The sequence below is a fragment of the Peromyscus californicus genome, unplaced genomic scaffold (assembly GCF_007827085.1).
Source record: "Peromyscus californicus insignis strain IS unplaced genomic scaffold, ASM782708v3 Scaffold_11__1_contigs__length_118956290, whole genome shotgun sequence".
In the NCBI taxonomy this organism is placed as follows: Eukaryota; Metazoa; Chordata; class Mammalia; order Rodentia; family Cricetidae; genus Peromyscus; species Peromyscus californicus.
The window spans coordinates 103,247,836-103,273,478 of record NW_026294402.1 but is presented as its reverse complement, the minus strand read 5'-3'; the positions used below and the strand labels follow the sequence as shown (position 1 = coordinate 103,273,478).

Genomic DNA, 25,643 nt, shown 5'->3' with positions numbered 1-25,643 from the left:
AGATCTGCTTTGGGAAATTCAGATAAACACTGTCCATGAAAGGGGAACGAAGCAGGGAGCTGCTCTTCACCCAGGGTTCTGAACGCTCCTAGGATGGGCGGGGCCAAGGTTTGAATCGAAGGTAGGTGGGTCTTTGTCACATCAGTTTGCTACCAACATGACCACAGAGTTGGCTAGAGGCAAGCCCTGTACTCTGAAGATGGATAGCCACCCAGGCCTCAGAGTAGCCGCAGTCTCAGGATTTATAGGGTTAGGCAGAGAGACCCCGGCCTCTGGCTGATTTAGCTCATCTGCTCAGATCTAACCAAGAATAGCCTAGCTCTCTGTAAAGAGGGGCCGGATAGGTCCTAACTAGTACAGTCGGGTCCTCCACCCCACCTGCTGTAGTCTCAGTGTACACTGTACAATCTATTCTGCAGCTGGCTTTATGTCATGGTTGTGTCCTGGTTAGGACAAGGCAGCTGGGCTCCCCAACCAGAGGCCCAGGCTACAGCCCTAGTGGCCTCCAGGGGGCGCCGCAGCAAAGCTGGTGGTTGGGCACCTCCAGGCTCAGTTGTGATGGGCGGGCTCCGACCCCTTAAGGCCTCAGGTTCCACTGGCTAGCTCCTGCTGAATGCACCCAGGGAGAATCCGACTCAGAACGACACCCGCCTTTGATCTCACCGTACCGGTGTTGTGCTGCTCACTGCTGCCTTATTTCTACCATCGCCCCAGGTAGAACCCAGATGCTAGCCGGCCGGATGTCCATATGCCTGTCTGTTCATTTTGGGTGATCGTGGGTCGGTGCGCCCTACTCCTGCTGTGGCATGTGCAGAGTTAAGGCGGGAGGAGGTTTCCCCGAATCTGGGGAGGGGGGAGCGAGGGGCGGACCTGGACCAGCCCCGCCCCACGCCGGAGCGGTGCGGGAGCCCCACCAGAGCCCAGCTTCAGCCCTAGCCAGAGCCAGCGTCAGCGGAGGCGGAACAGCGGACCCCGTGCCCTGGCGACAGCAGAAATCCAGCGGGTGAGTCCCGCCGGAGGCTCGCTCAGGGGAAGTTTGGGGCATGAAGCTTAGAGCCTTAATTAAGCCCACTAGCCAGACCCGCCCCCCACTCTCCTTTGAGTTGGAAGTTTGGGGCCAGGAGGCCGTCCTGCCAAATCCCGGGACTGAGAATGGAGACCCCCAACAGAGATACACACACACACACACACACACACACACACACACACACACACACACACACACACACAGAGAGAGAGAGAGAGAGCAAAAGGGGGGGGGGTAAGGAATGTGATCTTAGGGGGCTCAGGAATCCAGCTGTTTATTCCTACGTAAAAAGTCCTGGATTCAGGGACCTTCAAATCCTGTACTCATGAGATTCCCCACACCAGTCCCCTCATCCCTCCTCAGCTGGGAATCTGCGGGCATTGCCACACCCCTGAGGATGGACTTCAAAAGGATTGTGGAATCCTGAGGTCTGTCCCTTTGAATCCCTCACACCTAAGATTGGCTGTTGGCTGATAGAAATGGTTGTACTTTGTAGAACGGGACGCTGCTCCTTGTTGTAAGGACTGCAGGTGAGGGACCCTAATAGTTCGTTCAAGGGACACTAGATGCCAGTGAGCAGAGGGTCCAGGACTCCTCTCTTGGAAAACCAGGCTAGTCTTATTGGGAAGGAAGGGCACTAAGATGGAGCGTTGGGGTTTCACCACTTGACTCCCCTTCCACTCTAAGTGATGAAGCTTCTAGTTGCTAGTTTTGGGGGTTGGGGATGGGGAAAGTGCTTCATGCCCTTATGGGAAGTGAGAAAGCTGTCTGGATATCTGGAGTCTATTCTCCTTCCCACCACAGAAGGATCTTCACCAGTAGAGTGCTAGTCAAAGGGGCGGGTCCTTCCCACCAGGGATTGGGGCCTGGCCTGCCTTTAGCTACAAGTTATTCATCTGGTTCTTGACAGTGAGTGGCCCTGATCCTTTGTTCTCCATCTCTCCTCCAGGTGAAGGCAAAGTCCCTTGGACTGGTCAGACACACCTTTACAGCCCTGGCAGAATCAAGATGAGGCCCTATTGTGTCCCCCCAGTGAGGCCCACAGCCTGAGCAAATAGCATGGCCTGCCACCGGCAGTGAGCAACATGGCTGCAGGAGGTGGCCGGGCCTTTGCTTGGCAGGTGTTCCCCCCCATGCCCACTTGCCGGGTATATGGCACAGTGGCACACCAGGATGGGCACCTGCTGGTGTTGGGGGGCTGTGGCCGGGCTGGGTTACCTCTGGACACTGCTGAGACACTGGACATGGCCTCACACACATGGCTAGCATTAGCACCCCTGCCCACTGCCCGGGCTGGTGCAGCTGCTGTGGTTCTGGGTAAGCAGGTGCTAGTGGTGGGTGGCGTGGATGAAGTCCAGAGCCCAGTAGCTGCTGTGGAGGCCTTCTTGGCTGATGAAGGCCGCTGGGAGCGTCGGGCTACCCTCCCTCAAGCAGCCATGGGGGTTGCGACTGTGGAGAGAGGTGAGTGGCCCATCAAGGAAGGTCCTTCAGGTGCCCCAACAGTCTTCATTTTCTCTTCTCCTGACCGGGTCTGTTTCCTCAGAGACTGGATAGGTATTGCCTTGGACATGGTTTTGTCTCCTGTCTCCTCCCTTACCTAGGCTTTCTGTAATTTGCTGTTAATTGCCTTTTCTGGGCTATGAGGTGGGGGTCAGAGCCCAGAAGACCCCCAGAAAGATAGGAGACCCCAGCCACTACCCTGTCCTATTCTTTGTTACTAAGAGACAGTGGGGGGTGTGGCCTAATGACTCCCATAGTTATAAATAGTCTGGGGTGGGGGAGGGGAGCAAGGCCTTGGCTCTGAGCCCAGCAAGTGCTTAAGTGCTTAGACCTCCCCCCACCACACACACACCAGGGATCCTGATGTGGACAAAGGCCAAGCCGACCTGGAGATGGTTGCCATGGAAGCCCCCAGCTGCCTGACACATCACCCAGGGCCTGTCGATGTGCCCCTAGCTGACTCTGAGCACCTAACAGAAGGCAAGAACCTACTCCAGTGAAACAGCATGCTGCCGTGGTGCTGACCAGATGCAGGCGCTCAAGGCTCTGTCCTACAGGCCCAGGCTCATCTCCCAGCCCTAGGCTCCCCCGTCGGTCCCCTTAGTTCCCTTCCCAGCCTGAGCTTCATGTGGAGCAAATCTCTTCATCCCTCCACCGCTGTCTTAATCTACCCTCCTCCCCCGTTAGGGGAGCCCCCCTTACACACACGCAAGCACACACACCTTGTGGCCTCCAGGTCTGACCACCACTCCAGGCTAGCCTGTTTAGATGCCAGATTTGGTTGCCATAGCGTCTCCAAGGAGACTGTGCTGGATTATAATTAGATCGGCTGCCTCCTGCTCTTCACTTGGAGGGGCCTAGGCCAAAGCTGGAATCCCAGCTCTCCTAGCTCCCACTTCAGATGGGCAACAAAGTTTTTGACAAACACATGGGTCTCCATCCACCCCTGGGCCTGACCAAGGGAGCTGTCAGGGCTGGAATCGCCAGCCAGACATGGTTGTGAGCTCTGAACCACTCTTTCCTGTGCAGATGGTATGGTGTATGCTCTGGGGGGAATGGGTCCTGACACAGCCCCCCAGGCCCAGGTACGGGTGTATGAGCCCCGACGGGACTGCTGGCTCTCGCTACCTTCAATGCCCACACCCTGCTACGGGGCCTCCACCTTCCTGCACGGGAACAAGATCTATGTCCTGGGTAAGGGCTGAAGCATGTGGGAAAGGGGGGAGGGGGGTGTCCAGATGTCTCCTTCCCCGTAGGTTGTCTGGATTAGGAATCAATCTTAGTCTGAGATGTTAGGATTTGAGAAGTTTTGTTGGGGGTAATCCAGACCAATTCTAAGGCCTCCTTGGTGGGGCCCAACAGGGGTTGGAAAATCAAATTCAGTGCCTGAGGGCTTATGTGGTCCAATGAGTGACCCAGAGTCAGGTGTGTGTACAGCTGGGTGTACTAGTCGGGGATGGACAGACAGTTCAGCCACCCGGTAAGGATGCCACCAAGTCCTCTGGGCTCTGTCTCAGGAGCTTCAATTCCTTTGACAGGAGGCCGCCAGGGCAAGCTCCCAGTGACTGCTTTTGAAGCTTTCGATCTGGAGACCCGTACGTGGACCCGACACCCAAGCCTGCCCAGCCGGCGAGCCTTTGCTGGCTGTGCTATGGCTGAGGGCAGTGTCTTTAGCCTGGGTGGACTACAGCAGCCTGGGCCCCACAACTTCTACTCCCGCCCACACTTTGTCAACACCGTGGAGATGTTTGACCTGGAGCATGGTGAGCGATGCCTCTTCTAGGCTGTCCTGCTCTCCATGCGATGCTAGGGCGTTTGTGTGTGTATCTGTGTGCGCGTGCGTGCACGGCTGTGTATGTCTGTGCCCTCACGCCTGTGTATGTCGTCTGTGTGCGGACATCTTAGCCTCCTTCTCTCCTGCAGGGTCCTGGACTAAGCTGCCTCGTAGCCTGCGAATGAGGGATAAGAGGGCCGACTTTGTGGTTGGCTCCCTTGGGGGCAACATTGTGGCTATTGGGGGCCTTGGTAAGTCTCTGTGGAGCTGAAGAAGAGGCATAAAGCAGAAAAGAGTATCTTCCTAGCAGGACCACCTTCTCTAGACTCTGGGGTCAGAGCTTTGTGAGCACTTTGCTCATCTGTAGACCAGGGAGCTTGCGATTGTTCCAGCTCTCAGGGTGTCCCCCAGTGCCTGACTGGGGGCCCTAATAGAAGCAGAACAGATGATTGAAAGGGACTGAACCGATGGTCAAAGCGTGAATAAACAAAGATGAACTGGGCAAGGAAGAGCAAAGCTCTGATAACTCGGGCTGGGGTGGTACTTACAGGGCCATTGTTTGGGAAAGGGAGCAAAAGGGTCTTCAGCCCCTCATCACCATCTCTCCTTCCTCCAGGGAACCAGCCATGCCCTCTGGCCTCCGTGGAGAGCTTCAGTCTTGCCCGGCGACGCTGGGAGGTACTACCTGCCATGCCTACAGCCCGATGCTCCTGTTCCAGCCTGCAGGCTGGGCCCCGGCTGTTCGTGATTGGGGGTGTGGCCCAGGGTCCTAGCCAAGCTGTGGAGGCACTGTGTCTGCGTGATGGGGTCTGAAGGCCTGGGGAGACCTGTCTACCAGAGCAGCTCAGTAGAGAGGCAGATTGGGCTCCTTTTCACTGCTGAGGGGGCTCCCCGTGGCTCTGTAGGATGAGGGAGGCACAGGAAAGGGTACCCGAGTTACCGCCTTAGGGACTGGGGTTGGAGAGCCTTTGTCTTTAGCACGGGACACACATGCTTACACCTATTTTTACCAACATCTACTCACAAACCATAGCTAGCTCTACCCATGCCCTAGCACTTACTAGGCCCTTGGTCAACTCTGAAGTGTGATGAGGAGAGCGTTGGCCTTGCCGGATAGGCCCCAAGAGTTGACTGGGCCTTCTCCAGTGGCCATTCTGGAAAAGTCTGAGCTTCCAGCCTTCCCTGAGGGTCCCTGTGGACCCCAGGAGTTTTCTGAGGATGGAGATCACAGAAGAAACAGGAGAGGATCTGGAGAATGCTGGAGGGCCAGAGGACTGCTGGCTTGAGCCCTCTATACTGATGGTTGTATGACCTGGGGCAAGATGTCTCACCTCTCTGTGCCTGGGCATCCTCATTTGTAAATGGGGATCTCTGAAACTTTCCTGCCCCACCTACCTCACAGGGCTGTTGTGAGGACCCAGGGAGTTTTGATGTAGAAATAAAAATACTGATAAAATCTGGTGTGTGGCTTCTGAGCAGACTCTCATGCTTTTCTTTCTGCCCTCCTCTCCTTTGAAGGCCTCAACTCTCCCTGGGATGAGAGTCCTCAGGGAGCCTCTTAAGCCTTATAACCATACCTAAAGTGACCTGGTGTCTCAACTCCACCTAAGCATCAGCTTTGTATTAGGTAACATAAAGTGTCTTGGGTGTTGGGGGGACTTGGTAGGATGACCAGAGAACTCCCAAAAACAATAAAGTTTCACAAGGTTAGGATGACCTTCAGATCCAGGTCACATGGGGTCTCCTCAAGGGTTCTGCACAACCACAAGGCGAGCGGTGGCATAGTGGTATGGTGGCTGGGGCAGTCTCCTTGTCGGGAGGCATCTCTCGGGCAGGACTGTGTGGCTGAGTGGCCAAACCCTTCAAGGCACCTGGCTCCTGGAGGGAGCTGCCAGCCCTTGCTTCTCCCTCAGCCTTGGCTGCTCACTAGCAGGATCCTCAGCTTCTGTGTTCCTGTAGCTACACTGAGTACAAGAGGTTACTCAAGTTATTGGGTCCCTAGAATCCACCCGGGGTCAAGGCAACCGTCTTGGACTCTTGAGTCTAGTCTGTTGCAGGCCGTATCCTTTGTATCCTTTCTCACTTAGTGGCAGGGATCCCTGGGCAGCCTCTCCCCAGCCATGGGAGCCAGACACGGGACCTAGTAGAGAGCTGATGGCAGGCCCCTCAGACATCTCGGGCTGTCAGTACAAACAGGCTGCTGTGTCAGCTTTTTAATGCTTGGGACCAGTTTAAACACTCAGAAACTCCAGCGTGAAGGTAGTGCTGCAGCAATTTGGGCTTCGGGATCCCCGGGAGGTCAGGCAGGGGTTCCGCCACTGGCTCTTGGGGCTTTACCTTGGCGCTATCGCAGCGGCCGTCCCAGGCTGGCCGGCAGAAGTTGTGCTGGTAAGTGGTGCTGGCATAGGGGGGCTGGACCTGCACGAAGTGGACGAGGCGCTGGGGGAGCCTACTGAGTCCTGTGCCTGACCGGAAATCAGTCTGGTAGGAAGATTCCAGAGGTGGCTGCTGGCTCAGTTCCAGCTCGCAGGGCGCCCAGCGCAGGAAGGTGTGCCTCTTCCACAGGCGTTCCAGGTCTTTGCGTCTTCCGATCCCCTGCAGCAGGCAGTAGGGGCCCTCCTCAACGGTACGGGCCCTTGGCCCACAGTCTCGGCGTCCAGGATTTGCTTGGACCCCATCTAATCCCACATCAGCTCGGTAAGGATGGGGTTGCGCCTGGCCTCCCTAGCCTATACCCTGCCTTCTCAGTAATGTCATCCATTTTAGCATGAAGCCCCTGAGTGGTCCCCTGGGATATTTGTACACTGCTGGGCAAACTAGCCAAGAAAACCAAGGCAGAGTTGCCCCTGTCTGGGGGATGGAATATTTAGCCGTGGGAAAGGTTAGGGGAAATAGATGCTTATTTGAGAAACTTTTGCTCTCCTAAAGGTTTTATCTCTACCCTACCGGCTCCATCCTCTGTCAGCCAGGGGCTCCTCCCCCCTCCTCTTTCCAGCACTCACTTTGTCGTAGGAAGTGCGGTTGTCGTGCTTGGAGAAGTAGTGTTGCTTTGCTGGCTCCTGAAAGAAGACAAGAAGGAAGGTAAGGGGAGGGGGCATGCTTACCTGCTCCTGCAGATACTGTCTCAGGGCCCATAATTGGGACAAGTTGCAGGAGCCACGACTTCTAAATTGCTAAAGTGCTAACACCCTGAAAGGGTGGAGAGGAATGAAAGCAATATCTCACCCCACCCCTGTGCGTCTCTTGTCCTGAGTTTGCCCGAAATAGAAGCTTTGGGACATCCTGTCATCAGTGGAGGGCTTTAAATCCAAGTTCCCTGGGAGTGGCCTTCAGTCTTATCCTTCCAACCAAAATCACTCCCTAACAGCATAGCCATGCTCTGAGCCTTAAAAGACATCTGGAAATAAATACGTCTGTCTCCATCTGAGGGCGTCTGCTGGATCCCAGAATCAATAGCCAACTGCCTATTCCACATCTTTGTGGCAAGGCATGGCAGGGCATCTCTAAACACGTCACTGATGAATGAATCACTCTTGAACCCATTTTGCCTACAGCTGAGGCCATGGCAGTTGACAGCTAGATCCAAATACTTGAGTCTTCTCTATTTTTGTTTATTGTTTTGAATTTTAAAAAAATTTATTTAATTTATATTTTATGTATGAGTGTTCTGCATATATACCTGCATGCTAGAAGAGGGCATCAGATATTATTACAGATGGCTATGAGCCACCATGTGGTTGCTGGGAATTGAACTCAGGACCTCTGGAAGAGCAGCTAGTGCTCTTAACTACTGAGGTATCTCTCCAGCCCCTGTTTGTTGTTTTGAACACAGAGTCTTGCTACGTAGCCCAAGCTGAGTTGGAATTCACTATACAGCCCAGGTTAGACTTGAAGATCCTCTGCCTCAGCCTCCCAGATGCTGGAAGGCTGCACCTGGCTTGCCCGGGTGGAAACCACCGACCTCTATTGCCTGAAGTATTGTGAGAGCTTCCCACCTGTGTCTCTACTTTCGAGATCCTCACTCCCAGTGTGGTGTCCTCTCAGTAGCCAGAAATTCCTTAAGTACATAAACCAGAACACATCTTGTTTGTCAAAAATCTGCAAAAGGCTTTTCATGTTTGTAACAACCAAAGTCATAATAGTGGTCCATGAGAGCCATATGACACAGACCCTCTGACTCTACCTTCCACCACACTAGTCTTCTCTCTAAACACACCAGCAGCTCCTTCCTTAGACCTGATCTCGTGAGATCTGCCATGGATGGGGTGGTATTAGCAATGGCTGACAACAAGCTCAGATAAAATGCAGAATTTGAGGTATCTCAGAAGTAAAGTGTTAGCACAGCTGGTCTGAGGCTCTGGATTTTTATCCCCAGAACCGGGGGGCGTGGGGGGAAGAAAAGAAAAAGAAAGGAAAGAAACTAGTCCCATCAAAGACTGACGATTCTGTTACAATCAAGTCTGCGGTATCTCTGTAACAGTCTACCCTTTTGGCACTTCCTCAATCAGCTGTGACATATCTGGAAGTGATCTTCAAACAGCATGATAACTCAATGAAGACAGGAAGCTGGCCAGCGTTTCTTATACAGAAGGTGACACATTGGCACTAAAATCCCAGGGCTCTTGGGTTTAGCTCAGTGATGAGAGTGGGTTTTGCATGTTGCAAGGCCCTGGGTTCAACACACACACACACACACATGAATCAACTAATAATCAACTGACCAAGGCTGTTTAGTTTTAGTTTTGTGGTTTTGTTTGTTTGTTTGTTTGTTTTGAGACAGGGTTTCTCTGTGTAGTTTTGGTGGCTGTCCTGGATCTTGCTCTGTAGACCAGGCTGGCCTCCAACTCACAGAGATCCGCCTGGCTCTGTCTCCTGAGTGCTGGGATTAAAGGTGTGCCCGACTCAAGGCTATTTAGAAGAAGAAAAAAATAGAAGAAACTCTTCAGAATCTAGAGCAGGCAAAGGATTCTTAGACTTGACACTAAAATCAAAGCCAAAAAAGAAAAAGTAAGCCAGGTATGGTGGGCCATGCTGTAATCCCAGTATTAGGGAGGTGGGCCAGGCAGATCAGTAGGGGGTGTCGCACACCTTTAATCCCAGCACGCAGGAGGCTGAGGCAGGCAGATCTCTGTGAGTTTGAAGTCAGCCTGGTCTACAAAGCAAGTTCCAGGGCAGCTAGAGATACACCAAGAAACCCTGTCTTGAAAACCCAAAACCAACCAACTAACCACACAAACAAACAAACTAGACCTTATCAGATCTTAAAATATTTCTGTTCTTGGGAACTACAGAGATGTCTCAGTGGTTAGTGTCTTTACTGCTCTTGCAGAGGATCCAGATTCAGTTACCACATCCATATCAGGTGGCTCACAACCACCTGTAATTCCAGGTCCAGGGGATGAACACCTTTGGCCTCTTCCAGCACCTGCACACACTTGGTGCACACAAAATCATGCAGGCACACACATACACATATAAGGATATATAAATCTTTTTAAAAGTTGTGCCAGGCATGACTGCCACGTCTATAATCCCAGCATTTAGGAGGCTGAGATGGGAGGTTTGTCACCAGTTCAAGGCCAGCCTGGGCTACACAAGGAGGCCCTATCTCCCAAAAAGATTTTCCTATGAAAATCCATAAGAAGAGGATGAAAACAAGCTGCAGACTGGGGGAAAATAAACGTGCAAACCACATATTCAACAAGGACTAGAATCTAGTATGTATATGATATCATTGCAATAGTAAATAACAAGCAATCCAATAAGAAAGGGACAGATAACATGAAGATGTTTCACAAAAAAAGGATATTCAGATGGCAAATAACATGAAAAGATGCTTAACGTTATTAAATACTAGAGAAATGCAGATCAACATCACAATGAAATCTTATCACCTGTGTATCAGAATGGTTCAAACTAAAAATAGAGACAATGCCAAGTGTTAGTGAAAAAGCAGGGAAATTGGATCATTCATGCACTGCTGGTGGGAATGTAAAATGGCAAGGCTACAATGGAAAGCAGCTTGACAGTTTCTTTAAAAACTAAACATGCAACTACCATATGATCCAGCAACGGAGCTTCTGGGCATTTATCCCAGAAAAAAGAAAACTTATGTTCACCCAAAGATCTGCACAAATGTTCATAGCAGCTTTATTTATAAGAGCCAAAACTGGAATCAGCTCAGATACCCTTTAATAAAGCGAATGCTCAAACAATCCAATACATACAAACCATAGAACGCTACTTAGTAATGAAAAGAAACAAGCTATTTATAGCCACAACCACTTGGATGACTCTCCAGGAAATTACACTGAGCCAGAAAAACCAACCTCCAAGGTTGGGAACTGTATTATTACACTTGTATGGCAGTTTTCCCCCTTTAAATCATTGATTTGTGGAGACAGGATTTCACATGGCAGCCCAAACTGTCCTGGGCTCACTAGTTTAGGCTAGTTTCAAACTTGTAGCCATTTTCCTACCTCAGTCTCCCAAGTGCTGGGATTATAGAAGTGGGCTCAATGCCTGTCTAATTTTTTTTTCTTTTGAGACAAGGTCTCCCAGTGTAGGCCTGGCTGGTTTGGAATTCTAAGGCTTCCTGCTTTCTGCCTTTTTAGTATCAGAAGTATTATAAGTGTTAACCATTACACTTGGCCTAACATTCTCAAGTGACAGAATTGCAGAAGTTAAGGCAGTTTGGTAGGAACTGGGAAGGAACAGAGGCACAGGAGACAGGCAGGTATGCTGGTAAAAGGCCAACACCAAGGTTCTTGGTGATGTTGGTTAGAAAGTTAACTCTGGGGGGCTGGAGTGATGGCTCAGAGGTTAAGAGCACCGACTGCTCTTCCAGAGGTCCTGAGTTCAATTCCCAGTACCCATATGGTGGCTCACAACCATCTGTAATGAGATCTGGAGCCCTCTTCCGTATACATAATAAATAAATCTTTAAAAAAAAAAAAAGAAAGAAAGAAAGTTAACTCTGCAGGTGGCTATGTGAACCTGTGCTGGATAACATCCTATAGAGCTTAGTACATATACACCAAAATAACTATGGCAATTTGAATGAAATTGGTAAATTGCAATCATGTCAATTTTTATAGTTTTGTAAAATGTTGCTGTTAAAGAAAACTGGGCAAAATGCAGAAGGGTTCTCTAATATTTCTTCTAAGCATTTATTAATGTATAATCATTTCAGTGAAAAATGTATGAGGCCTGTAAGATGAAAGGTGTGCACATGTGTGAAGTAAATAAATAAATGTAACCAAGCATTATTGTGTACCCCTGTAATCCCAAAACAAAGGAATGGAGGCAGCTGGATCAGAAGTTCAAGGTTGAATGAGGAGGAATGCAGTTCAGTTAGTAGAGTGTGTGCCCATCATTCATGAAGTCCTGGGGCTGGTCTCAACAGTACGCAAAGTGAAATGTTGTGGGATATTTGTAAGCTGAGTGAAGATGTATTGCTGTGATTGTTGTAATAAAAAGCTGAACAGCCAATAGCTAGGCAGGAGGTATAGGCAGGATTTCCAGGGAGAGAAAGGAAGAGGAGAAGGAATGTAGGCATGCAGGAGATGCCAGGAATGTAGGCATGCAGGAGATGCCAGAGTAGAAGCAGGAGGTACAAATGGAAGAGAGGTAATGCCATGTGATAGAACATAAATGAATATAAATGGGTTAATTTAAGTTATAAGAGCTAGTTTGGAACAAGCCTAAGCTATAGGCCAACCTTTCATAATAAGAAGTCCCTGTGTCATTATTTGGGAGCTGGCTGGTAGGACAGAAAAAGACTTGTTATATAAGATGTCCAATGTAGGGGCACATATTTCCATATAAGACCTGAGAAAGCTTTAAAAAAAAAGTTCCAAACACACAAACACAGAGCCAGACACGGCTTTCTAGTCCCACAGTCTCTCAGCCAGCCATAGCATACAGAGATGTGTTCCTGGCCACTCTCTGCAGGCTTGAGCCATCCAGTGCCATGTGCAGAGCCAAGCAGCAGGTTTAAGGCTTGCTTCATGAGGTCAGAGAAGGCTGAAGGTGCACAGTAAAGTGGTCCAGATCGAGAAAGCCTTTAAACACATACAGTAAAAAATGGGTCTAGACAGTCATAGAAAAAAACATAGTGGCCAGGCAGTGGTGGTGCACTCCTTTAATCCCAGCACTCAGGAGGCAGAGGCAGAGGCAGGGGGATCTTTCTGAGTTCGAGGCCAGCCTGGGCTACAAAGTGAGTTCCAGGACAGCCAGGGCTACACAGAGAAACCCTGTTTTGAAAAACAAAAAAACAAAACCAAACAAAACAAAAAGTTTAAAAATAATAAAATATTTAAAGAGAGAATAAAGCAATATAAAAGAAAAAAGGCAAGTAAAGCTGGGAAATACACAAGGAGTCTAGATCCTGCATGATGCTTTGGTGACTTTAAATTTTTTGAATGCTGTTAAGCAAACAGCAGCTGCCTAGAGACACTGGATTATAGAAGGGACTGCTGAATTAAACCAGTCTATATACTTTAGAGATGTCTTGGCTCCAAAATGGAAGTCGGGAAATGTGTTGTGTTGGGGAAGAGGTTATGCCTTTGTTTCCATGGGAAACAAAAAGTTATGGTTTTCTTCAAAATTAATGAAGATCAAATTTGATTGAGGGAGACCTGAAAATCTTGACTACAGACATGAAAAAGAAACCAAGAAAGACTACAGGACAGGTCATGTATATACTGATCCCTCTACATGAGGACAGCTCTCAGACTGGATGAGACATGATAAATCTTGTTGGCTACGGAGACCTCATAACTTATTATTACATGCCTTCCTTTCCAATGGCGTGGATAGAGGTTTGGTTATACAGTCTAAATGGACTTATAAAGTTGACAGATGCCTTTTACTTGCTCAAACATAAAACAAAAACAAAATCATCTTTTTTTTTCTTTTTTGGTTTTTCGAGACAGAGTTTCTCTGTATAGTTTTGTATAGACCAGGCTGGCCTCGAACTCACAGAGATCTGCCTGGCTCTGCCTTCCAAGTGCTGGGATTAAAGGCATGCGCCTCTGCTGCCTGGCAAAAAAATCATCTTTAACTGACTTGTGCACTCTGCACATTCCAGACTTGTGTTAATGCAGATATACATGCTACCTTTAAAAGTTTGTGTTTTGGAGCCAGGCGGTGGTGGCGCACGCCTTTAATCCCAGCACTCGGGAGGCAGAGCCAGGCGGATCTCTGTGAGTTCGAGGCCAGCCTGGTCTACAGCGTGAGTTCCAGGAAAAGGTGCAAAGCTACACAGAGAAACCCTGTCTCGAAAAACAAAAAAAACAAAACAAAACAAAAAAAAAAAAGTTTGTGTTTTGGGGGAAAAAAAAAAAAAGGACCAGACACCAATAAAGGCAAGTAGCCTAGGTGATCCAGCCTCTCAGAATGCCTCTGTTGCAGTTTCCTCAAAATTCTATATCCAGAACAATTTCAAAGCTGCTAGCTGAGATGGTCCAGCCTCATAGATTGCACAGCCAAAACTTCTCATAAGCTCTACACTTTCCCATCACACAGTGACTAAACAACAAATGATACAGCTAGCTCTCTCAGATCTTGATCATTATCCCAATTTTCTCAGGGTTCTCTAGAGATGCTGTCACCTCCCCCACCTTCCCACAACAGGAAGCAGTCTAAGGAACACAACACCTACATTCCCAAGAGGTGGGGTGGGTAGTTTTTGGTCATTTGGTGGATTATGGATAATTGTCATCATTTGGGGGGTTGGTTACAAATTGTTACAGTCGTGGTCAGGGAAAGAACTGAACAAAGGAGATTAGATTCAGGGGTCTCTCTCTAAAGGGAAAAAGGGGGTTAGAGTATAGAAATGATGTGATGAGGGGGCTGGAGAGATGGCTCAGAGGTTAAGAGCACTGACATATTCTTCCAGAGGTTCTGAGTTCAATCCCCAGCAACCACATGGTGACTCACAACCATCCATAATCGGATCTGGCACCCCCTTCTGTATACATAATAAATAAATACATCTTTAAAAAAAAAAAGATGCCTAGGGTGTAGAGGGGCAGCCGTTCTTTTTAAAAAAAAAAAAAAAAAAAGCTGGGCGGTGGTGGCGCACGCCTTTAATCCCAGCACTTGGGAGGCAGAGCCAGGCGGATCTCTGTGAGTTCGAGGCCAGCCTGGGCTACCAAGTGAGTTCCAGGAGAGGCGCAAAGCTACACAGAGAAACCCTGTCTTGAAAAACAAAAACAAAAACAAAAAAAAACAAAACAAAAAAAAGAAATGATGTGATGAAAGGTAAATTGTTAAGTCTAGTTTTGAACAATCACTAGTTTCAAATATTTTACAATTTGGATATTGATACAAATTTAAGGTTATTTTTGTTATACTGTATATATATTTCTACTCTTGTTTAAGTTATTGTACCTATGCAGCTTATTTAAAAATATAATGTTGCCGGGCGGTGGTGGCGCACGCCTTTAATCCCAGCACTCGGGAGGCAGAGGCAGGTGGATCTCTGTGAGTTCGAGGCCAGCCTGGTCTCCAAAGCGAATTCCAGGAAAGGCGCAAAGCTACACAGAGAAACCCTGTCTTGAAAAAACCAAAAAAAAAAAAAAAGAAAAAAAAATATATAATGTAAAGCCAGGTGGTTGTGGCACATGCCTTTAATCCCAGCATTCACTCAGGAGGCAGAGGCAGGCAGATCTCTGTGAGTTTGAGGCCAGCTTGGGCTACAGAGTGAATTCCAGGAAAGGCGCAAAGCTACACAGAGAAACCCTGTCTTGAAAAACAAAACAAAAAAAAAATGGGGTTCGGGATTTAGCTCAGTGGTAGAGTGCTTGCCTAGCAAGCGCAAGGCCCTGGGTTTGGTCCTCAGCTCTGAAAAAAAAAAAGAGGCCAGCCTGGTCTACAGAGTGAGTTCCAGGACAAGCTCCAAAGCTATACAGAGAAACCCTGTCTCGAAAAAACAAAAAACAAAAAATTCGTCCTTGAAAGAAATTTAGGATAATAAAAAAAAACAGGTTAGTAGTCAGTCATCTATGACAATCAAACTTAGAGTCATGTTAGACTATAAGGTCAAATAGAGATATATTTTAAATAGATGGTCTTCAAACACTTCAGAGACCTACAGAATATGGCATTTAAGATGTTTTAATAACATAAGGCTTTTCATGACAGTGAGATGTGTCTGCTCCTGGCAGCACCAATCTACTTCAAAAAAGAATAATGGGCATCAAAGAATCTCCATATGGAGTTTGCTTTCACTGTCAAAGTTAGCCACTGGGCAAGACACTGCCCTTGCCTCCACTCCTGACAGTATGCTGTCTAAACCGGACAAGCAGGACACAAAAACAAGTGTGTGTCAAACTTTGCCAAGACAGTCCTTCAAAATTCCTGCTTCATAGGAAAGCCTGTCACATATTCTAGGCCTGTAGCCTGAAGATGGATACCCCAATGTTGCAGAGGGACCTTGAGTGATTGCCCAGGCAGTCAGATGTCTCTGTCATTTCTTGCTCTGTACTTCCTGTTTAATTAGGTAATGTTATATTCTTCTCGAGTCTCTGATTGAAGATTAGATAGTTATAGTTACAGTTTTCCTTAGTTTTAAGAGAAAGTAAATCAGGTATAAAACTTTGAACTTACCAAGATAGGATAGATATTGGAGTATTTTCTTTTTTTAATTTGCCAATACTAACAGACAGGTGCTATGGTATGTACTGTATGTTAAATGTGTTGCTCTGATTGGTTAATAAATAAAATACTGATTGGCCAGTAGCCAGGCAGAAAGTATAGGCAGGACAAATAGAGAAGAGAATTCTGGAAAGTGGAAGGCTGAGGCAGAGAGACACTGCCAGCCGCCATGAAAAGCGAGGTGTAAGATACTGGTAAGCCTTGAGCCATGTGGCAACTTATAGATTAATAGAAATGGGTTAATTTAAGATAGAAGAACTAGATAACAAGAAGCCTGCTGCAGCCATACAGTTTGTAAGCAATATAAGTCTCTGTGTGTTAACTTGGTTTGGTCTGAGCAGCTGCGGGACTGGCGGGTGAGAGGGATTTGTCCTGACCATGGGCCAGGCAGGACCAGAAAAACTCTAGCTGCAGACAGGACATTGTGAATGTAATTCTTACCTGATAATAGTTCTTGTTGTTGTTGTTGTTGTTTTCAAGACAGCGTTTCTCTGTGTAGTTTTGGTGCCTGTCCTAGATCTTGCTCTGTAGACCAGGCTGGCCTCGAACTCACAGAGATCCTCCTGGCTCTGCCTCCCAAGTGCTGGGATTAAAGGTGTGCACCACCACCGCCCAGCTCTGATAATTGTTCTTATTGTATATAGTTTTACTATATTAGAGTTAAAACCCTGTTTATTTAGACAGAAAGGTGGAAATGTTGTAGGATATTTGTACACTGTGTGAAGATGTATTGCTGTGATTGTTATGATAAAAAGGTGAATAGCCAATAGACAGGAGGTATAGGTGGGATTTCCAGGGAGAGAAAAGAGGAGGAGGAGGAGGAGGAGGAGGAGGAGGAGGAGGAGGAGGAGGAGGAATCTAGGTGTTCAGGAGAAGCCAGGAGACACAGAGAGGAAACAGGAGGTGCAAGATGGAAGAGAGGTAATGTCATGTGATAGGATGTAGATTAATATAAATGGGTTAATTTGTTATAAGAGCTAGTCAGGAATAAGTTTAAGCTATAGGCTGGGTTTTCATAATTAATAAGAAGTCTCTGTGTCATTATTTGGGAGCTGGCTGATGGGACAGAAAACAACTCGTTTCAGTGGAAGTGAGGGCACCTTCCTATGATCTCAGCAGTTGGGGGGTAGAGGCAAGACGGTCAGAAATTCAAGGCCATTTTCAGTTCCAAATGATTAAAGATCCTCTCTCCAAAACAACAAGAACAAAGTCCAAGTTCATCCACAGCTACACAGAAAGTTCAAAGCCAGCTTGGTCCAGTCTCAACAAAAATAAATAAAAAGGTGTAGGGGAGTAGATTCTGCGAAGCTAGGTCAGTCTTCAAAGTGCGTGCTCTACAAACACGAGGATCTAGGTTCCATCCCCAGAACCCACATAAAAAGCTGGTGGTATGGTGGTGCACCCCTGCAACCCGAGGGCTGGGGAAGTAGAGACAGAAACATTCCTGGGGACTTGTTGGCCAGTCAGGTTAGCTGAATTAGCAAAGCCCTAGTCCCAGTGAAAACCCCTGTCTCCAGGTGGATAGCTGTCCTGAGGAACAACAGTCAAGGTTGACCTCCGACCTCTATGTACATATGCACATATGCACACGAATACACACAAAAATTAAAATCTGGAAGCCCAGGACAAGTTCCAACTGACCTCCAGGTTTCTCCCATCTCTGTTCTCAGGGGCAGAGTCATACACAGCCTAGAATGAACGTCTCTGTTGCTGGAGACAGCTCTGACTCTGGAAACTAATTATTCCTACAGTGGCAGGATAATCTATCAACTCCCCCTGATTCCAGTTTTGCTCTCTCACAACTGTGGGAGCCTAGTGAGAAGGAGTCATTTCCTCTCCGCAGTTCCAGGCAGTTCTGGGGATGCTCATCCTTCAGAAGAAGTATCAGCTGCATGTTTTGTCTCTCAACCATTTAGGCTTCTTCTCTTCTATTGAGGTACCCATGGTATCTGAGCAGATGGGACTAGAGACATGATTCTTGATTAAGAGGCCTTGGGGAGAAAGATACGTTCTGCTGGGAAGAGGCAGTGTCTACATGTGGGAGAGCTAAGGGTCCTGGAAAGCTGCACAGTGTCAAATCGTGTGGTTCTGAGGGAGGAGCCTCTGTGTTGGAGACATGGGGTGCAACGGGGTGGGGGGAGTACCCAGCATCACAGCCAAAGGACTCCATCCAAGAGTATCTATGACTCCTCTGTCTGACTTTAGGAACAAACAGGACTGATATTACAGTTCCCAAGGGCCAGGCAGGTAAAGGCTAGAATAAATCCACCTGGTTTCAAAGAAAAATGAAAGAAGAAAAAAAGAATTTTTCCCATACCCAAATGTCAGATGAAATTTTCACCAGCTCTAAACCAGAGAAAAGTGTTGTAGTATTTCAGGAAAGCTTTTGAACAACAATAGCTACAATCAGCCAGCTGAAGCTGGTGCCTCTCAGCCAATGGGAAGTAAAATAAGCACCTTCCCTGCGCAGCCCTATTAATTAAATAGGCTTAGACTGAGAAAGAGCCATGAGACTTGACATTTATTCAACCCAGATCCAATACATATAGACCAAGCTGTTTGGGGCATTTGATAATGCAAGAAAATGCCTCAAGTCTTCAATTGGATCATCAGCCAAAACATGTCTCCTGTATGTCTGTTCCTGAGGAGTGGGTTTAATAAATCAAGAGGATGTTTGCTCTCTGGGATGAGAGTTGCCTGAAGGATATTGTAAAAATCCAGCTGCAAGCTTCTGGACTGCTTCTGCCTCTGTACAACTAGCTGTCAGTTTTCCTTTCTCTTTTGTTAGTTTAGGACAAGATGACCTTGGACTCATTATGTAGCAAGGCTGTCTTTGAACTCCTGACCTCCCTGACTTCACCTCCCAAGTGCTGGACTGGCAGGTATAAGCCACCACACTGGGCTTCGTCACTCTTTGGAAAGGAAGGAGGGTGCCGATGGGCAATCTGGAGCTGCATTTGGGCCTGGTTTTGTAAGCATGGCCAATAAGTCCTTCCAACTGGAAATGCTAAGAATGCTAAGAAATATGGCAGCCTCCAAGACCCTGCTGTTAGCTGGGAAAGCAGTTCCTGAAGGACCCGGATGGCAGACCTCAGAGGACCTGGTAAAGGGGTAGGGAAGAAGCTGCAGTGGGTGGAGTGTTTCTCTGGGCTTTCCTCCTCCCTGGCCTTGTTTAGAAGGCAGATTGAGTACATAGGTCACCATGATGGCTGGGAAGCCCTGGGAGGAGACAGGACAATAGGGAGATGTTCTCGGCTGACTGTTTCTGTTCCCAGCAGCACTGATTCTTTCAGGTCTCTTCCCTGCACACCTCTCTTTCTCTTCCGGATTCTAGCAGCCATGCTGCCCCCGTCCCTTTGGGCTCTTCTGGGATAACAGTAAAGACCATTTGCCAACTTTGTTTGCTCAGTTTTGTTTTTGAGAGAGAGTCTCATGTACCCTAGGCTGGACTCAAACATACTATCAAGTCGAGGAAACCTTTAAATATATGATCCTCCTGTGTGCTGGGATTATAGGCATGTGCCTTGTTTATTCAATGCTCTGGATGAAATCCATGGTTTCATGCTCACTAGTCAGGCACCCTACCAGCTGAGCTACACTCCCAACCTGTGTGTTTGAGACAGGGTCTTACTATGTGGCCAAGATTACAGACATGTACAACCAAGCCCAGACACTTGGCTGTTAAACAGTGGCACTAGCTGGATATGGTAGCTCATAGGTATAATCTAGAACTTGAGAAGTTGGAACAGGATGGTTATTATGTATTCAAGGACAGCCTGATATACAAGATGAGTTAGGCCAGCCTGGGCTTCAGAATGAGACCTTGTTTCAAATCTTATCATCCCTCCAAAACATACAAAATCTCGTGAGACTGTCTTTTCCTGAGGCTTCTATTCCTGCTGTTTTGGTAAGCAAATACTCCTGTGTTTTCCAATTTTGAGCGTACTTTTCAATGCTGTGACTCTGGTGTATACACCTCGGCTTCTCCTTGTCTACAGGCATAAAAATGGTGGAGGGCTGGGCCTGCATCCTCCTCCTATGCTCCTGAACCCTGTTCCTGCTCTTCTGACCCACCTGTGCTCCCTGTCCTCCCCAGTCCTCCCTGGGCAGGTATTTGGGCTGGAACCAGCCACCACCTGCCCAACTAAGAGGAGGCTTCCTGCTCATGCCCAAATCCTAGAACTGGGAGGCTGATTGTGGATTTTTGTGGCCTCAAAGAATCTGAAATTAAGGGAAGTTCAGCAAAATTCAAGGTTTGCTTCCTCAGTTTTGAAGGCTCTATTCCCCATTGTTACCCAACAACCTACCTTGGCTTAGAACCTTCTCCCATCCTGAAGGATCCATAAACAAAACTGCCCACTTTGGTGCCTGATCTCCAACCTTTTGGTAGAGATCTCTGATCTCAAGGACAAGGTCCCAGACCTCCTGCTGTCCCAGGGGGAGGCTATTCCCAGGTGCCTGTCTTGTCAGTCTCTCTCTGCAAGGGCTGAGATGGCACACTTGGGGCCTCATAAGAGGCAGGGACAGCCCTTTCCACCCCACTGCCCTCAGGGATGCTTTGTACCTCACATCTCTGCAGGAACACTGCTGGAGGAGGAGGCTTGGCTGCAAAGCGATATTCTCCAGCACTCTCACTCTTGACTTGACCTCGGAAGTGCCCGTAGAAGCCACTGTTGTGCTGTGACAAGGCAGGTGGGAATGGTAGGAAAGCCCACTTAAACCCCTGCCCCAGGCTTCCAAGAAATAAGGAGCTCCTCCTCAGAGTTTCTGACAACAGAGTTTGAAGAGAGCAATACTCCCTGTCTGGGGCCAGCACAGTTGTCCCCATCTTTCATTGGGACAAGTGGTCTCAACGTGTGCTCTGTTCGTGCTGTGTGTGTGGAGGGGAAGGGCATCTAGTCAGAACGTACTTCTGTCGGCAAAGCCACTGCTGAGTGGGGCGGTGCTTCCTTGAGATCTGAGAGGAAGTCCCCTTTCTTTCTCCCCCACAATATTAATAGTGGATCAAGGGCTCCCAAGAACCAAGAACCCGACAGATATTCCTTTTGAACCTATTGGCAAGGTTGTGAACATTCATTTACCATACACTCTGGTATTCTGGGGTAAAAATAGGCACCTCTGGACATGGGGCACTCGAACAAGACATAAAACTTCCCAACAGAGGAAATAACTGATAGAGAACCTTCCAGATATAAGTCAGAGGAAGGTACTGGCAAAACCCAGAAATCAGCACTTGTCAGCCAGGCATGGTGGCTCATGCCTGTAGTCTGAGCAGTGGGTAGAGCTGAGGTGGGAGGATACTGTGAATTCAGGGCTGGCCTGAGCTACATAGAGAGTGCTGGGTCAGCCTGAGCTACAGCTGAAGACTGTATCTCAAAAAAAAAAAAAAGAAAAAGAAAAAAAAGAAAGCAGGAGAAGCCATGTTAGAAATAGAGGGGTCAGGAGTAGTCAGAGTGGGGTGGGGGAGGGTAAGGGGGGGGAGGGTAAGGGGGGGAGGGTAAGTGGGGGAGGGTAAGGGGGGGGGAGGGTAAGGGAGGGGGGAATGACCAAATGCATTTACATACATGTGGTAGATGGCCAAAGAATAATATATATTTAATATATAATATAATATATATATATATATATTTAGGGCTGGAGAGATGTTCAGCAGTTAAGAACACTGATTGCTCTTCCAGAGGACCTGAGCTTGATTCCCAGCACCCAAATGGTATTTCACAACCATCTATATTTCTAGTTTTAGGGAATCTGATGCCATCTTCTGGCCTCCTTGGACATCAGGCACGCAGACATACATAAAGAGAAACCATTTATATATATAAAATAACAAAAAAATTTAAAAATTTTTCACACACATAAAATAGTAAAAAAGAAAACATTCATATACATAACCAAAAACATTCATAAACATAGCATTAAAAAAATGTTAGGTGGACACACTATGGCCCAGTCCTTTTGTACTGAGTGCTTTTGAAGATCGAAGTCCCCCATCATCATAACTCTAAGCGGAGGGGCTTGGCTTGAGGCTGGCTTTGAACCACAACAGCAGGCTCCTTGACATCTCCCTCCATTTCACTGGAAACTGCACCTTAACTGTCTACCTGCTCCTGTACTATTTGTGGGCACCCTCTCACTCCTTACTCAGTGAAGTTTAACAACATTTGAGTTTAACAGCATTCACTGTGTTCCAGACATGGGGGAATGGGCCCAGGAAATAAATAAAAATATTGATATCCTGATTTGCCAAATTAGAGAGCAGTTAGGTTGGATGAGGCTTGGGAGGACCAATGAAGATCTAGATGCTGAAAGACTAAGAGCCTCAACTGGCTAGCAGGAGAGCAGGGAGCAAAGCAACCTTCAGGGGTGTGGAGGTACGCAGGAGGAGGAGAGGGCAGCTCAACGGCCTCTGCCCACGGATGCGGATGCAGATGCAGATGGGTGATACCTCACTTTGTCCTCATGACTCACAAAGACTACAGGCTGGCCAAAGGGTCAGGATTAACTCTTACCCAGGAGCCTATTAAAGTACTTTGCATCTTTCCAGGAAGGGAGCCAAAAAGGCAAACTGTCCTCTTGTCTTTTTGGTGCTACATCTGAGGAGAGAATTTCAAGAGGTCAGCTTCTTGTTGCTTAGTAACAAAAGGAGGCTGTGACTGCACAATGCTGCTGTCGAGGCGGGACCCAGCCTCTTGCCCTCTTTGTCCTTGCTGCTCTGTTTCTTCTGTATGAGAGAAGAACTTCAGCTCTTGTGATGCTGGGCCTAGCAGAGTCTTTATACGAACATGCAGAGTTCCACAGTAGAGTCTGATGAACTCACAGCCAAAGAAATACTAACAAGCACTGTAGAGGAATACTGTGTCTTAAAAACTCTGGGACAGTACCGCTAGGGACATAAATAGAAAGCATTCTATGAATTCAGAGGAAATGTCAAAAAGGTTGGTTGCTCTTAGGAAAAATCCCTACTTCACTATCAAGCTCTGCCTCCCTATGCTGGATTTTGTGTGACTAGGAATGCCTTTTTTTTTTTTTTTCTGTCTTGTTTTGTTTTGTTTTTCAAGACAGATTCTCTGAGTGCAGTCCTGGCTGTCCTGGAACTCGCTCTGTAGACCAGGCTGGCCTTGAACTCATAGAGATCTGCCTGCCTCTGCCCTCCCCACTCCTATCACCAGTGCTGGGATTAAAGTCATTCACCACCACTAGCGGCTAGGAATGCCAATTTTTTCAGGTGAATGCCATAGGGCTTATGTCAGGGAGAAGAGCTTTGGCATTATGGTCTAATTCTGAGTAATTTTGAGCCAATTGTATCCTCTTCATTTTATCTATAACAGAGACATGAGCAGTTCATACTTTTTACCAAAACAAGCTGATTCTCCAGAAAGTTTCCAATGGAAGCTCAACTCCAAGGTCAGGGAAGGAAAAATGCTATGTAAGGTAGGATAGAAAGAGAAAAAAAAAGATTATTTTACTCGTATGAGTGCTTGTCTTCATGTGTGTGCATGAGCACCACATGTGTGCAATACCAATAGACACCAGAAGAGTGTCAAATTCCCCTGGAACTGGAGTTACAGAAAGTTATGAATTTCCATGTGGGCGCTGGGAACTGAACCTGGGTCCTCTGGAAGAGCAGTCAGTGCTCTTAACTGCTGAGCCATCTCTCCAGCCTCAAATTCAAACAAACAAACAAAGAAACAAACAACCAAAAAACAAGTCCAAAAACAGACAACAGAGGCTGCTGGTATCAGCAGCAGGAAGTCTGTCCGAGTGTAACCTGCACATGCACACATCAGTATAGAAGGATGCATAGTAACTGTACACACTTCTAACCTGCACAGGCACACATCAGTATAGAACGATGCATAGTAACTGTACACATTTCTAACCTGCACAGGCACACATTAGTATAGAAGGATGCATAGTAACTGTACACACTTCTAACCTGCACAGGCACACATCAATATAGAAGGATGCATAGTAACTGTACACATTTCTAACCTGCACAGGCACACATCAGTATAGAAGGATGCATAGTAACTGTACACACTTCTAACCTGCACAGGCACACATCAGTATAGAACGATGCATAGTAACTGTACACATTTCTAACCTGCACAGGCACACATCAATATAGAAGGATGCATAGTAACTGTACACATTTCCTATCCTTTACTGGAAATACTGGGGCCCGAAATGTTTCAGGGCTGTTTTCAGATTTGGGGATGATGTTGGTTAATTTCCTGTTGCTTTGATAAAATAGGCTGACTGGGGGGCTGGAGAGATGGCTCAGTGGTTAAGAGCACTGGCTGCTCTTCCAAAGGTCCTGAGTTCATTCCCAGCAACCACATAGTGACTCACAACCATCTGTAATGGGATCTGGTGCCCTGTTCTGCCATGCAGGCATATATGCAGGCAGAACACTATATACATAATAAAAAAATATTTTTTTAAAAATAGCCTGACTGAATGGAGAATGGGTCTATTTTGTCTCACAATTCATCACAACTAGGAATTCAAACAGCAGGGGCTTTCGGTAGCTGATGATTTTACATCCAGACAAGAAGCAGAAACTGGGGCTGGAGAGATGGCTCAGTAGTTAAGAGCACCAGCTGCTCTTACAGAGGACCCAGGTTCAATTCCCAGCACCCACATGAAGGCTCACAACCATCTTTAACTCCAGTCACAGGTAGTCAGATGCCCTCCTGGCCTCTGTGGGCTTTGCATGCATGTAGTACAAAGACATACAGTCAGGAACTTCTACACATAGAATAAAAATATATAAAATATCAAAATTTTTTTGTTTTTGTTTTTTGAGACAGGGTTTCTCTGTGTAACTTTGCACCTTTCCTGGATCTTGCTCTATAGACCAGGCTGGCCTCAAACTCACAAATATCCGCCTGCCTCTGCCTCCCGAGTGTTGGGATTAAAGGCGTGCGCCACCACCGCCCGGCAAAATATCAAAAATTTTTAAGAAGCAGAAAGCCACACTGGTGAGATGACCCAGTGGGTAAAGATGCTTTCTAGCAAGCCTGAGACCTGAGTTCAATCCCAGGAACCCATGCGATGGAAGGAGAGGAAACAACTCCTGTGGATTGTCCTCAAATCTCCCCAGCACAGTATGCGTAACTCCCTACCTAACACTAAATAAATAATTGTTAGAAAAAAGAGCACAGGAGGAGGAAGAGAGAACGTGTGTAGCTAGAGTTTTCCTGCCTGGCCCACAGTCAGGACAAATCTCTGTCACCCACCAGTCCCACAGCCTCTCAGACCCAACCAAGTAAACACAGAGACTTATATTGCTTACAAACTGTATGGCCGTGGCAGGCTTCTTGCTAACTGTTCTTACAGCTTAAATTAATCCATTTCTATTAATCTATACCTTGTCACATGGCTTGTGGCTTACCGGCACCTTCACATGCTGTTTGTCATCATGGCGGCTGGCAGTGTCTCTCTGACTCAGCTTTCCACTTCCCAGCCTTATTCTCCTCCTTGTCCCGCCTATACTTCCTGCCTGGCCACTGGCCAATCAGTGATTTATTTATTGACCAATCAGCAACACACTTGACATACAGACCATCCCACAGCACTTCTCCCTCCCTCCCCCCTTTTTTTTTTTCCAAAAAGGAAGGTTTTAACCTTAACAAAATAAAATTATATATAATTTGGGAATTTGGGCATAGCTTCTCT

The 25,643-nt window shown here is 47.4% G+C and overlaps 2 protein-coding genes across 4 annotated transcripts; one reads left to right on the top strand and one right to left on the bottom strand.

Moving 5' to 3' along the window:
• On the top strand, nt 1–5,762 carry Klhdc8b (kelch domain containing 8B). 3 transcript variants are annotated; one of them, XM_052721023.1, is made up of 7 exons: nt 1–121; nt 583–1,003; nt 1,977–2,488; nt 3,557–3,721; nt 4,066–4,290; nt 4,451–4,552; nt 4,918–5,762. In XM_052721023.1, the coding sequence occupies exons 3-7, from the start codon at nt 2,113–2,115 to the stop codon at nt 5,112–5,114; spliced, it is 1,065 nt and encodes a 354-aa protein (XP_052576983.1). In that variant the 5' UTR covers nt 1–121; nt 583–1,003; nt 1,977–2,112; the 3' UTR covers nt 5,115–5,762. The 3 variants fall into 3 exon arrangements, with proteins under 3 accessions (XP_052576983.1, XP_052576997.1, XP_052576991.1); XM_052721037.1 differs by lacking the exon at nt 1–121 and having other exon boundaries at nt 524–1,003; nt 1,977–2,344; XM_052721031.1 differs by lacking the exons at nt 1–121; nt 583–1,003 and adding an exon at nt 1,271–1,455.
• A 744-nt stretch (nt 5,763–6,506) lies between these two features.
• CUNH3orf84 (chromosome unknown C3orf84 homolog) lies at nt 6,507–22,498 on the bottom strand. Its single transcript, XM_052730709.1, has 4 exons — nt 22,472–22,498; nt 20,527–20,640; nt 7,304–7,360; nt 6,507–6,917 (listed from the first exon to the last, which is right to left on the bottom strand). Exons 1-4 carry the CDS (start codon nt 22,496–22,498, stop codon nt 6,507–6,509), a joined length of 609 nt encoding a protein of 202 aa, XP_052586669.1.
• Between the last annotated feature and the right edge of the window lie 3,145 nt (nt 22,499–25,643).

Bases quoted from the DNA above. Each gene is read 5' to 3' on its own strand.
- Klhdc8b (XM_052721023.1), top strand. From the start codon at position 2,113: ATGGCTGCAGGAGGTGGCCGGGCCTTTGCTTGGCAGGTGTTCCCCCCC. The intron at 2,489-3,556 runs GTGAGTGGCCCA...TTTCCTGTGCAG, and splicing joins GGTTGCGACTGTGGAGAGAG to ATGGTATGGTGTATGCTCTG. The intron at 3,722-4,065 runs GTAAGGGCTGAA...TTCCTTTGACAG, and splicing joins GAACAAGATCTATGTCCTGG to GAGGCCGCCAGGGCAAGCTC.
- CUNH3orf84 (XM_052730709.1), bottom strand. From the start codon at position 22,498: ATGCAAAGTACTTTAATAGGCTCCTGG. The intron at 7,361-20,526 runs GTACAAAGCATC...GTCTTCTTTCAG, and splicing joins TGTTCCTGCAGAGATGTGAG to GAGCCAGCAAAGCAACACTA. The intron at 6,918-7,303 runs GTGAGTGCTGGA...ACCGTTGAGGAG, and splicing joins ACCGCACTTCCTACGACAAA to GGCCCCTACTGCCTGCTGCA.